We start from the raw sequence: 14,416 nt of genomic DNA on the forward strand, positions 1-14,416 counted from the left end.
AGACTGTATCATCTACCCAAGGAAGCAGTATGCAGATTGCACAGGAAGTCTTAACTCTGGCTTTTCTGACTTTTGACTTTGCCATGATGACATTCTTGTAACAGATATTTTTAGCTGTAATGCATCCTTAATTATGTAATTCATATACATGTACATATGCACATCCTATTTTAGTATAGGATTGTATCATTATTATTTATAAACTCCGTTCCACCAAAAAAACTCAAAACCAGAAGGCTTCAAAGGGGATTGAGTGCCACCTCATGGTGCTTGCTAAAAAAGCACATCCAAAAGAATTATTCTTAAATGCAGAAATAATTGGCATGAAGCATTTACCAGCATTTTTCACTAATTCATAAAGTTCCCTCTTAAATAAAATGTACATAATAGGATATAGTATTCAGGCAATCCCTATGGCAGCTGTTACTTTTAGTTGCCTTCTGAGAAGCTACTCAGAAGACAGAATGTCAGCATTCGGGTCACAACTTAAATGAACATACCTGTATCAGTGTGGCATCAAGGGTTATTCTTTGTGATTCTATTATCAGCCTTCAGACTGCTTTTGTTTTCCTTAAAAACTCAGTTCCTACAGTTATATACAGCTATGAGAACTACAGACCTTCAGAAAAAGAAAAATAACTTCCTGGCTCTGGCAGCTATGGGGAAACAGACCAGAAAAAGTATCACCTCAAAAATTTTGAGGTTAAAAAAAGACCACTCTGAAGTACCTTGATCATTTCAATGCAAATCTCATAACCTGTGAGAAACCAGCTTTCCCGAGTGATTGATCTTTTATTCACTCCTTCAACAACATTTCTCTACAAAAGGAAGCAGGAGCTCAAAAAGCTGCTCAACAAAAAAAAAAAAAAAAAGCAAAAAAACCCCACCAACAGACAAAACAAAAAAAAACAAAAACAAAAAAAGGACTGCCACACTGTATGAGTCAGGGGCCTCCCTAACTCCTAGCACAAAGTTGGGAACAAACTGCTCTTACTCCTGCAGCTAAGGAGTAAGGTATACTCACAGCGCACACCAAAAGAAGTCTGGCACAAGAAAGAGTACTGCTTAGCTCCTCTGCATTCTCGGGAATGTGCAAGTTCCTCTGTCCCCTAATCCTGTATTTCGTGTTGTTGTTACAGAGATTTCAGGTGCTGGCAAAGAACAACTAGCATCTCAGAACTGAACATTAGTTTTTAACATAGTATTACTAAATATACAAGAATTAAAGGAAGAGAGGGAGGGGGAAGGAGAAATACACACAAGAACAGAGAGAATGGGTCTAACAGCAGAAAAGAGGCTGGGAACAGAGATGCAAAAATAACAACCAAAAAACACACCACACTTACCCTCAGCTACATCATCATCCACCATCAGCTTGAGGCTCTTTCCTCGTCGAACTACCCGGACAGTGTGCCACTCGTTGTCATTGAGCTTCTGCCCAGCATAAAGAGTTTCAGGTCCCTTGCCTGGGGATGGTGATAGGCACGACAGTTAAAGCCAGACCCCCAATTAGTTTAATCTTTACTCAACGGGAAAAGTCACCAAAATCAACCTGGTGTCCTATTGTGAAATAGATTGTGTAGTGTACCTGTAACCAGTCCTCACACACCTACACCTTCCAAGCCCAGAGAGAGTCAGGGTCACAAATCCTTCCACTCTGTGAAGTGCTTTCCTCCACAGACTCCAGAGGTCACATGCATTTGAAACAAGGGTAGAAATCTCTCTTGTGCTACGGTACTCATTTCCAAACACCCATTGTACAGGGCACTGCAGTACTAGAAAAGCAAGCTGGTGACTGAAATGTCTCTAGAGTGGAGGCATTACAGAAGAATTTTGCTCTCCTATGACTGCGGATTTACAACAGCCCCAGGGTGCTTGGGGCTGTTTTCGAAGTTAATCATATTGCTGCCTCAACACTGAGGTATCAAACACCAGATTGGTTTCAGTCTTTCAGTCTCAAAAAAAAAAAAAAAATAAACCAAACCAAACCAAAAAAATACCCCACCCAAAACCAAAACAACCAACCAACCAACCACTCCCTCCCATAAATCCTCAAACCCTACCCCTCCAAAAAAACCCTGTAATTAAAAAAAAAAAAAAAGATTTTAAACCACTGAAAAGATAACCAATCACCAACCAGGCTGATTGCTCTAAGGTTCTTTAGCAAAGGAGACTGGCTTACTTTACCCACTGACTTACATGCCAAAAAGGAAAGAGAAGCCCTTCTCCAAAAGGTAAAAACACAGTTGCCCTTGCAAACAATGCTCCTGGAAAAACAGAATTGTGCTACCCGTATTTGTCCAGTATTGCTGCTTACCCATCACAGCTGACAAGCAATTACTTAAAGCATTAATTGTTCAAATTACAGGACTGGACCACCTCACTCGTGTCAAATGGTAAGTGAAATTGAATGATGGTGTGTGCTAAATTAAAAGCGTCTATGCTCATTTCAGTACAGTACTAGAGTGTTTTTTGACAGAGACGTATCAGAGGAATGCAGAATGAGGACAGTAGAACTTGCTGCATATCGGGTCTGGGCCCATTGCCCAAACTGGCAAAAGGGGAACCCAAGAAAGAAAAAGCAAGACACACTGTAGACAGGACAGAAACAAGGGGGCACTGCTACAGCTCTGTATACTGCACTGAGGTTAAACTAATATCAGTTTCAATAACATCAGACGTGCCAATTATTTCTCTGGGTTTTTTTTCCACACAAGCAAATTAATGTTTTTATTCAGATAGCCCAAGAACAGCATTTATTTTGACTGGTTTTTACTGGTTACGTAATACAAAATAAAATATACATGTCTTCAAATGAAACTCTATACAAGGGGATGCACCCACCCCGATTCGTGTCATGGTGTGGACTAGCAAGTAAGAGTAGCATATTCCAGAGTGAGACAGAAGTGAAGGACTGGGTAGGAAAAATGTCCAGGGACTTTACATAGCCCACAGTATACACACTGCCTAATTAGCAACATCACCTTAACCGCTTCTTACTGAGGGTGGGACATGGACAAAGAAGGTGGCGCCTCACTCAGCTAGGATATAACGGGTCTAGTAAGAGAATCCTATGGAAGGAGACCAAAGCAAAATGAATTCTTTTATTCTCCTTGGAGGATCATGTAGCTCATGTCATAAAAAACAAGTTTAATACCCCTCCAAACAAAGCACATTGCTAACCAATTTTATCACAGAGCAAGAAGAAAAAAAATGTTTTTTCTACAATGACCCAAAAAATAAAAGTTTTTCATGGATTAAAAGAATAGGGAGTAATATATTGCAATTACAGAGAATATCTCCTTAACAGGAGAAACCCATAACCTCTGCAGTTCCTCACTCATGTTCTGAAGTCACGCTGTACCACGAACATAAATCCAGATGTACAAAGTAGCCAGATCACGGCCAAAAAGCTTAAGTTCTTTGGAGCCAGACAAGCAAAACTCTAATAAATAGAGTCCAGGAAAGTTATGCTAAATTTACATCAGTGAGTGCATGCCAGCACGTTACAAAATGATGTCTCTGGATGGCCAGCAAAATTATTGCCTACCTCAAAATATACTGCACCAGCTACAATAGTTCCACACAGCCACTTCCCAGGTAGGAAGATAAAGGAGTTCATCTGGACCAGTGTGTTTTCTATAATGCCAGCAATTGCTGGCTTTTTAGTTCCCACTTTTCAACCCTAGCCTGACAAAATAGGGGTTAGTCAAATCGAGGGGAATTGGCTTGCCATTGCTATCTTGATGCCCACTGTAACATTTTTAAAACAAAACTGTGACACCAACAGAAGTTATACAACTAGATCCTCAGAAAATGTAACTTAACCAGTTCACAAATAAACAAGTAAAAAATTTCAGATTTCCAACTTCTTTTTCCAAATGAATAGGTTGTCTACAAATGAGATTCCTGTTTAAAAGTAACTGGTCAATAGTTTGGGCTAATAAACTTGAAAAACAAGCACTGCAGATGAAAACTATTTCATGTTATTTAAGTCCATTCTTGATCAGCCAATTTAATATTTGATCAGAAAAAAAAATAAAAATTAAGAGTTTTTAATACTTTTGTTCTCTCTCAAACCTCTGTTTTGTATCCAATGGGAACTAGCTTCTTTTGGTACTGCTACCTAAGTAACACTACATACAAAATTCAATACATGAGCACGCTCAAGAGCATGTGGGTAAGTTTAAACCAAAGATATTTGAATTTAAAAAAAAAGTGTTAACCAAACATTATTTTACTCTATTTAACTGTTTTCAAATGCTTTCAAGATATTTATGCAGCAGGTGGGTTGATCTGAAAAGCAGCAAAATTGTGCCTCCATTTTCCAGCTGATAGTGTGCAAATGAATTGCTGCTCCCTATGTAAGCTCCCACTGAATTCTGAGTGGTTCCAGGAACTCCTGCATCTGGATGACAATCTTTAGTTCATTGAGCATGCTTGCTATATGTGCTGGTATTATGTAGACATTAATGTTTGATCAGACTTTTAAAATATGTGTTGAAGATTCTTAATCCAACAGTTGTAGAGGCTAAGGGAAACAGAGAGTGGGCAACATGTAGCAGAGGGATAATGCTTTCCCTAAGTACTGTCTCCTTCCCACCCAGTAAGCCATTTCTGTGGTCTTACAGCTAAACACTCAGAACCAAGTGTTTAAATTAAGGCTGGTGGGTTTTTGTAGTTTTGTGAGTATGGGGTTTATTTTTTCCTCTCAAGCTATCAGCACCTACAACACTCTTCAACTAGAATAATGCAGATGTAGGGGGAAATCAAAGGAAAAGATTCACCTGACAGAGAAAAAAAGTCAAAAGACTTACATCCTCCCTTTGTGCAACAGTCTTTTATGATAAAAGATTCCTGCAGCAATGCTACGAGCTGGATGCCTAGGAATACTTTGTAATACTTTTGATGAGATGGCACTTGGGCATTAGGTAATTTCTGCAATTTATTTATTTTTTTATGCATAACAAAAGACAGCCTAACAGGAAAAAATAAGAAAGTTTCTAGTGTACAAATAATAGTAAAGCTGCTAGAGCATCACCTCTGTTGGGGTTTCTAGCCTTCTTGGTCATTCTACTCCCCTTCTTAATGCCCTCTAAGGAACTGTATAAATCATATAGAATTGATCACTACCTCTCATTTTCAAACTCAAATGAGGCAGACTAGTTCATATTCCTTTGGTGCTTTGCAGTGGCAAACACTACTTAAACAGAAGCAAAAATACCTCTCAGGCATCCCCATGTTCTGGACATAGTTCAACTGCAGTCCAGGCTTCTTGAGCTAATATTACTTAATTCAGCTGCAGAGACTCTTCCTTACCTCCCCGTGAGTCCTTTGACATCTATTCAAAACTTGTGTGTATCTTGTTCAGATACCAATTAGTATATGCTTTCAAACGTAGAAGAACTACATCCAATCTGCCCAGGGTGTCCCAGTCATCACCTCTATATCAAAGGTGCACTGCTGCTAATTAATATCTTGGCCCTAATAGACTATATAAAAATGCCAAGACTAGACATGCCAAAGTATAAAGAATCAAAAAGCAGTTCATGCCTTCTAAAAATGCCAAGTTGCTTTCCATCTGGCCCTCAAGAATTCACTCATTTAGAACAAACAACTGGTCAGAGGGATGCAGTTAAAACAACAGCTCTGGAAACACCAGCTGCTACCCTCTCTCAGCAGTTAACAGCACACAGAATTTCCTTCCTATGAAATGCAAAGGAGAAAGAGGGTTAATCTCCTCAGCAGTTCCTCACAGGTGGATCAAAACCTGTGCTTTTACCCTTCATGCAGACTGTCATTATCTGATCCATTTATATGATTAAAATAACCTTAATAAAACCAGGCTATCTTCATTACTGCATATCTTATCCAACATTACGGAACAGGTCCAACATTCAAGTCTACAGAACAGCAGAAGAGACAACCAGAAAGGACATTTCCAGATTGATGAGAATGGAAAAAGCTCTTCTCTCATTGCAATTACAATGAAAAATAATTCTACAGTGATATACTAATGCTTTTTAGAGAAGACCCTCAGTAGCAATAAAAAGGTTTTATCTGCTTTTTTTTTTTTTTTCAATTAAAATGCTCAGCTACCATCTCAGCTTTCTTCAGTGGCAAGATGGATTTTTGTGTCTGTCTCAAACAGGGCAACATCCCCCAGGAATGCCACTAGCATCTCAAGACAGAGACAGGCTGGGAAGGAAAAGGTTCTTTACCTTTTTTTAGGGTAGGGTGGGAAGAGGACTTAGTTATTTTTACTTATACCTTTACATAATGACCAGAGAAGTTATGATTCACTATGAAAAAAAGTGTGCACACAGATTTGTGAAACATGAGAACAAATGATGAGACAAGGTGGACAGATTCTCTCAAAGCTTACAAGAAACTGATCTACTCCATTTAGACATTATTCAGTGATTCTTTAAAGAATATTCAGATGTGACTAGTGCAGCTGTAGAGTGGGATTCTTCATTGTAGCCCTAACAATATGGCACAGAGGAGGGAGGCTACAAAGCCGAAGGACAGAACTGGAAAAATTTCATGAGAATAATTAAGGTTAGGTAGTTAATATAATATCACTCAAAGACACTACATCAAAATGTTTTGCTCTACATCTACTTTCGTTCAATACCAAAATGCCCTTCCTATTTGTCATCCCCAGTGATATTAATACTGCTTTGGAAAATAATCATCTTATATATACAAACTAGATATGTAGTAACCTACATGAAATAATTATGCATGGTTATGTCATATGGCAGACATTTTATGTAGTTGTTACCATATTAAATATGTTTTTCTATGCATATATTGTCTTTTCAAAAGATAGGCAGTATATATTCTAGGTTCAAAGATACTTAGTCACAATTTCTACAGGCAGGTTTGAACAAGGGACAAGGGTGGAGTTGCGTGTAAGGACAAAAACCTGACAATTATTCACACACTTTCATGGCTTCCTGATATGTAGCAAGTTCCTACAAAGGCCAGAGTGATTATCAAAACACAGGGATGGCTCTAAAGAAGAGCTGGCAATTGGTCTGAAAGACTTCAATACCTTTTGGTCTTGCTTAAATGTAAGTCAGTAGTGTAAATGTTTACTTTTTTCCAGGCAGCACTAACATAGACAAAGTGTTTTAGGAAGGTCTTTTTCTTGATCAGGAGCCACTGTCTAACTCCAGGAGCATTGTTAATTGCTAGGAAGCAACTGGCAACCCCAGAGTCTAAGTACATTGCAGACATTTATGTAGATATCCCAGTCAAATCAATGCATTCACATACATACACACTTGTTTTGCTCATATACAGGTTTTAGAATCCCCTTTTTCAGGGAACACTGGTTTCCAAAAAGGAATAAGCAGTTGCTTATTCCTATAGTCAATACCTTCACTCGCCACCTTACCTGCACCAATCTTTCCATTTCCTCCAGGAACAGGATCATCTCCATGTACTACCCCACATTAAACAAAACATAGTATACTCTTAAACAAATGTTTTTAGCAGGGCCTACAGAAAAGTTATGTTTGCACCTTCGCAGAGTGGCTTCATTGGGGAATCAATAACACTGAGTATGATTTACAACAGCTTACCTAGAAGCAAATGTAATTATTTACATGTGTCTAGCAAAAAAAAAAAGCACATACATAAAATGATTTAAATACCCACAGAATCAGTCTCACAAGTGCAAAGAATCCCCTCCAACAGCCAAACTACTTAAGTACATAGAATTAACTCAGCAAATAAGTAACAAGTAGTAAGACCACCATCTTAGTTCTTTCAGAAACATACCCCAGTTGGATACAATCTTTTTTTTAAATGCCTTTACACACACACACAAAAAAAAAAAAAAAAGAAATCCCTTACCAAAAAATAAAATTGTTCCTGCTTTTGCTATAAATGCATTTTTGCTTTTTGCTATAAATTCATGTAGCACCATATTGAATGACTGTGGCTTTCATTTACAGACATCCTGGCCAATGACTGTAAGAAGATTAAAGATGGATTCAGGCAGAATTCAACATGATTGCAGCTTTTCGTAAGGCTCTTAAAAGAAAACTTACTTAGTGAAGAAATTATCTTGTGTGCCCTTCATTTGATGGGACTATAATGTGTGATTAAGAACAAAAAAGGAGACAGATTGATTGCATATGTGGTACAGGTGTATGCTTCAGTTCTTTCAAAGAAAATTTTATTCTGACTTTGAAAACATTCCAAAAGTTTCAACTCCAATCTAAATGGAGAAGTTCTCAGTGATTAAAAATAAAATTTTTTATTATCTGTTCAAGGTATTGTTCATTTTTTATGGTAATAGATGGTTTCTCTTTTTCATTGAGGGAGCTATTTCTACTTTTAAGGAAAGGGATTTTATTGCATATTGACAACCAGCAGGGAAGTCAAAAAAGGACATGGAAGTATGAAAAAAATAAGCAAGGATACATGCTTTTAAAATGAAGAATCACAACAGTTTAATTAAATTAACTTCAAAGTGATTTCAGTAAGACTGGCTCTATCTTTAGTTTTTGATACAGCTCTCATATGAAACACTTCACATTGGCCAGAACACCATATACTTATGTTCCTAACGGATCATCATAGGTATAAAGAACTCAGGAGCTGCTATATTGTGACTTATCTACAATTCGCCTAAGGATATATTTATACACATTGGATTTTAGAAAGGAAAGCTCAAGAGAGTCATTAAGTGTAAACCAGGCAACACGGCAACACGGCAACAGCAGGTTCTACCACAGGGACTACAGAGAGCAGCCACTATAGGGAGACAACCACATTCACTAAAGCTGCTGGTTAGACGGTTTTACCCAAGTACAAAGGAATTACAGTGCTTAAAGCGTTGCTTCCCAGAGTTTCACCTGCTGTTATATTTTGCTCTGAAGATGGCCAGACCTCAGTGATGAATAAAATAACTCTAGAACTTCAACCCAGATTCTCCATCATATTAGCAAATATCTGTTTATTTCAGGTATATCATTTAATGGATGAAGTTCGGCACCCAAGAAATGAGTCTATGGCTCAAAAAACATGCAAAACCTCAAAAGTTTTGCCATTGGACAGAATTTTAAATCAACTATTACACCAACAATTATGCCCAGGTACCAAAACCAAGCAGCTTCTCTCTAACCCCATTAATGTACCTTACTTGAAACATAGGTGGACTGGCTACCAACAGTGAGACAACTGGAGATTCTCTTCGTGTTTCAAATATTTCCATAAATGCTACAAAGCAAGTGGTTTCATTATAATGATAGTGAGAAAAAGCTGCTGCAAGTGAGGCTCAGATAACTGGAGTGAGTCATATCACATATCATTGTAGGCATGGAGGCAATGGCAAGGAAATAATTTGACTGGCTACTGCCTGGACGAGATACAAACTACTTATCTCAGGAGAAGAAATATGAATCAAACATATGACTCTCTAAACCAAGTACCCCCAAAAGCTCTTTGCTTATGTTAGCAAGCAACTACATTAGAACAGGCTGGTGAAGCTTATTTTCTGATTATTGTTGTAGAGGGGTTTGTGTATTAAAAAAAAAAAAAAAAAGGAAGAAATATAATAGCAGCTATTTCTCATCTAAGTCTGAAAGGCAAGATCAGAAAGCAAGACAAATCAGCTGACGTGTGGCAATGCAGTGCATAAGGCATTTGAACATTGCACATGTATGTCTTTCAGGTAAGGATCGGAGATGACTTTCTAACAACAGGATAGCATCTTTGTCCCCCTCTTTCAGAATACAGAAAACAATGGCAAAGAAAGAGACTCCTTTTTCTCAAAGACATATTTGACAGTTGAACAGAGAGGTGAGGTGGTGGAAACACCCAGGTCTCTGAAGTTTCTGACCTAAATATTGCATAAAAACAAAAATAAACAAACAAAAAACAAACTAACAAAAAAACCACCAAAAAAACAAGCCACAAATCCCTTGTTTAGGACATGGCATGGTCCTCACTGATTGCACAGTGTAAGGACAGAAAACAGTCCTGCCACCACCACTTCTTTATTCAGACACCAAGGGCAAAGGCCAGCAGCATCACACATTCAGAGGACCCAAATTTCTTTCTCAATAAAGGTACCTTTCCCTGTGGCATCTGAGTGCCTGAGGTGCTACAGATATACACAGTTATCTTTGTGGTTGCTAGGGCTGTGACATGAACCAACTTCAACCTCTCTCTAAAAACAATCAGTATCACAAAAATTATGATTACAAACCCGGGAGAAGTTCAGTCTTCTGCAGGGATTGTAAAACAACACATACGCTTTTGAAGTTTAGTTCTCTTTTTGCAATGCTACCTGCATTCTGAAGTTCACCACTCTTTCTTTGATCTAGGGTGCCTGCCAAGTAGTTTTTAAGTTCTCCATTGTATATTAGCCAGTATTTATAAGTCTACTGAGAACCCAATGTGTACCAGGAGGGAGAACGTCCTGCGCATATAAATCATACTATTAACAAATACAAACAGCAACCAAAACTTGTAAGTAGAAACATTGTGTTCCAGTTGTTACTGGTAAACTGCTTGTGCATAACTGGTAATGCACATTGATTCCCTTTGCCTAAAGTGAGAAACTATGGAAAGAAGTAAGTGGTACTTGAACGTACATGCAAGAGTCTCTTTACTTTGCTTAAGGAGCTACTTGCTTCAGAAGCTAATGCTTCTGGATAGCTGAGGAATCAGTAGTGCATAGTGGAGTGTTTAATGTTAAAGGCATTTAAAAGCTTAATCATCTCAAAGAGGTATCTTTCACATTAAATAGAACAGAGACCTTAGCTGCTGTTACCTTTTGAAGAGTTATTGACTGTTCTCCTGTTCCTTAAATAGGAATGGGTACAACAAGACGGCAACCAGGTGACCAGGTGGCAACACAGGCAATACTATCTTGACTGAAATTCTTCCTGGTATTTCATAGATAGGGCATTGGTATGTATTTTACCCATTTTAGTTAAGCCACATTTCAGTAATGACAATACATTTCCAGGTTACATACTAGATAACAATTATGACCCAGTAAAAACATTCATGGCACAGTTTTATTGAACTGACCTATACAAGGACTAGAGACATAAAACAGTCCCACCAAATGCCCCTTCTTTCTTGAGCTGTAAGTTAAATCCTTCTTTTGGGTTGCTATCTTCTAAGCCTTTCATTTTCATCTTAGCATCTATGTAACTCCCCATTTTTCTAGGACACTACAATGCTAATGCATCCTCAATATAAGGCTGAGGGATACTTTTGACCACATTTTATGAGTCTGAAACTGAGATAAAGTTGCATTGCCAGAAGTGTCACAGCAAAGGTTTGGATCCACTTGACTAAATGTTTTCCTTTCTCTTTAGTAAACTTTGCAAAAATTGATCAAACCTGATCAAAATTTGGAAGCCAGATCCGCACTGACTACTGATTTTAAAGTTACGACACATGCAGCAGCCAGGAAACTAGTAAGAAATCTATCTGCAAATAATTTATTTAATGCCACTTAACCCTTCTTTTCCCAAAAACCTCTCACCAGTAGCCACAATGAATACTCCTAAAAGAACTGGGACTCTGCTAGCAGAAACCCATCTGAGAAATAGCAACAAGGTCTATATCCACTCATGAAAATCCTCCTCAGATGCTTTACAGACACCACCAATTTCAAATCTGCTGGTAGAACACTGGTTCCTTCCACCTGAACTGAGAAACCCAGGTGAGAAGGATGAAAAGTGGTACACAAACATATAGGCAACAGACTCCTTTTTTAGCTTTAAGGAGATATCAAAGAAGAAGCACATGCTTCTGGAAAGCTGAGTGATCAGCAGCACAGTCTGAAGGACAGCTGAGGATTTACAGATAAAGATGACATCTGAGGCAAACATTGAGAACTCCTTTGAAATTCAGTTTAAAAGTCACAGCTTTCATGTCAGCTAAGGAGCATGTAAAGGAAAAAAAAAAAAAAAGCCCTAGGAGAAGAAGGGGGGAGAATGATAAAGCTAAGCATCTGTGGCTTTAAACATATCCATATTTTTCTGCCCTCAGGGCTTCCAATGACAGTGTCTATGGTCCAAATTGATGTCATCCCTCTTCTGAAACATACTTCCCAAGTCACATGTATATATCTTCATACAAAACCTGTTTCATACAACACCAACATGTAATTCTAGCATTGCTAGAATCATCCTAAACCAGACACACATGAAGAGAAAGAGGAAAGTCAGCAGATCTCTTCCCACCAGGAAGTAGACTTATTCCTGGAAAGGTACCACTAGCATTTTGGGGTCTCTTGTTCTTGCGCAACACACAGAGAAGTTAATGCTCACTTTCAAAAGATCAGAGCTCTGACAGCAACGTCTGAGTACAAATAATGAAGTGACCACAAGGAAGGAAGTGATGAATTTATACCTCCTGAGATCAAGTGATGCCTGTGCATGCTCATCAGGCATCTTGGTTACAAGGGTTATCAATCCTTATTCACCATACTTAAAACAGTAGTAGCAGTAGCCAACATTGTAAAGTTTCTTTAGAAACAAAATAATCTACCTGTATTAGTTCAAGTTGTTCCAAAGACATTTTAACAATAAGGTTCTTTGACTATGAAGCAATAATATATATTGGCCTCTGGCTAAGTTGTAAAAACAGTAGAATCTGATTAATGGCATCAGCTGGACACAAACATCCCTCTGGCAGTTTCACTTTCAATTGAAAGTGTAGTAACAAGCAGAATTAGTTTTCCATCACAAGTTTGCAAAGGCATTCTTTTGCTCTGAGAAAAGGTTGCTTCTGTTTTGCCTTTTAGGAGACGCGCATTAAAAATCAATACAAATCATTCCCACCTCCCCCACCTGCCTATTTATTTACTTCAGTTGTCTGTTAGGAAAGGAGGTAGAGGTTGTTACATGGCTGGGTAGATTATACACTGATCTCTCCCTATGTATTTTTCCTCATGATGTCTTTATTTCTAGCCAGTGAACAGCTGGTGTTCTGCAATGTTGAACAAACAAATATTTCTCTCATTTCCATAATTCACAAGAGCACCGTGAGAATTAATCCATGCATATGTAGAAAGCATTCAGATCCTATGCTGAACAAATGCTGTAATACCACTAACAACTTATCTAGTCCATATCATCAGCAAGTATATTATTTAAAAACCTATCATAGCAGCAGAACATTAACAGATTCTCTTTAAAATGTGGACCTACGGATTCTGGATTCAGTGCAAGATAAGCGCTACTGTAACTAGAAGAGACTTGAGCGTCAATCAGTGGAGGAAAATGGACTCCCAGGACATAGCACCAGGTGCTACCGGGTGCCAAGATACAGATGATTGAAATTACCATACAGGGCAAGAATCTTATGTTCTATACAGTTCCCTTAATTTCATGAGGAATAAGCACTCTGCTCAAGAAGAGTTTTTTGCTGGAGGGAGGTGTTGTGTTTTTTGTTTTGTTTTTAAATAAGGATAAGACACCTTAGGATGATTCAATGAGATTTGCAGTCCCACAGCAGAATCATTCAGGAAAAACAAACGTCATCACTTAGTTCATCACACCCCTGGGAACATTAGTTATGTGGGGAAGTAAGGGTCTGACTGATTATTCAAGGCAATAGCTAAGCCTGAAGAATTAGGATTAGACTTCAGAATGCTCCTGTTCTCAAATGTTTAAAGTACTGGTTCTTAAGGAGTCAGGTTTTTACACTGCAAGTGTTATATTAGTCTGATCCTACTACAGTCTTCTAAAAGAAAGCATTCCGTAATACTCTGCAGGACCACAGGACAAATTTGGATGGCCTGTTGCAGTTTTTATTCTGTTTTTATTCTGTTTTTTTTTGCAGTTTTTATTCTGTTTAACCTGCATTGGTAATGAAATTAACCTGCATTGGTAATGAAATTTTTAGATCACTTCTTCCCAAACTCCTTCCTCTAGCTGGTTTGGTAGCTTTTGTCAAGTACAGCAATTCCAACCATCACTCTGAGAAGGAGCTGGATGGCCTGTATGAAACTGAGGTCAAGAAACTTTCCCCAATCAACAGCCTGGGGTTTATCAATGAGTGGTTAAAGGAACTTTTAACATAGAAAAATGCTTAAAAAGTACTAATCTGGGTGCTCTTCTCATAACTTCAGTCTTAATTCTCTCCGATTCCCCTACTGGCAGCATAGGCTATCAAAGCACTTCAGTGGCTAGAGAACAAGTAACAATTTTGACATCTCCACTGTCGCCCATGTAGCCTGTACCAAAAGGTGAAAGGGAAAGAAGAGAAGGAAACAAGGTTGAAACCAAGCCCACAAAGCTGCTCTTTAAGTACCATCAAACCGCCTCAAAGGAACTTCAGAAGACTTTTGACCACTTTACATCACATTATGCAAACCCACACAAGGTGTTCCCACTGCTGCCTTGCTTTGACACCCTGCTCTGCCCTCACA

General features: G+C 38.4%; 1 protein-coding gene across 25 annotated transcripts in view; it reads right to left on the reverse strand.

Annotated features, from left to right (window-relative positions):
* Positions 1-14,416, reverse strand: part of NRXN3 (neurexin 3) — a 1,038,145-nt gene that overhangs the window by 585,319 nt on the left and 438,410 nt on the right. For all 25 annotated transcript variants that reach the window (XR_008974789.1, XR_008974788.1, XM_057428531.1 and 22 more), the window contains one exon: positions 1,347-1,466. Coding sequence is in view for 23 of the 25 variants with exons in the window: in XM_057428531.1 (XP_057284514.1) it covers positions 1,347-1,466 (120 nt within the window). In the remaining 2 variants the exon portion in view is untranslated. The remainder of the gene's footprint in view (positions 1-1,346; positions 1,467-14,416) is intronic.

The sequence above is a fragment of the Pezoporus wallicus genome, unplaced genomic scaffold, assembly GCF_028554395.1.
Source record: "Pezoporus wallicus isolate ANWC-B61680 ecotype Strahan unplaced genomic scaffold, APGP_CSIRO_Pwel_v1 contig_3486, whole genome shotgun sequence".
Classification (NCBI taxonomy): Eukaryota; Metazoa; Chordata; class Aves; order Psittaciformes; family Psittacidae; genus Pezoporus; species Pezoporus wallicus.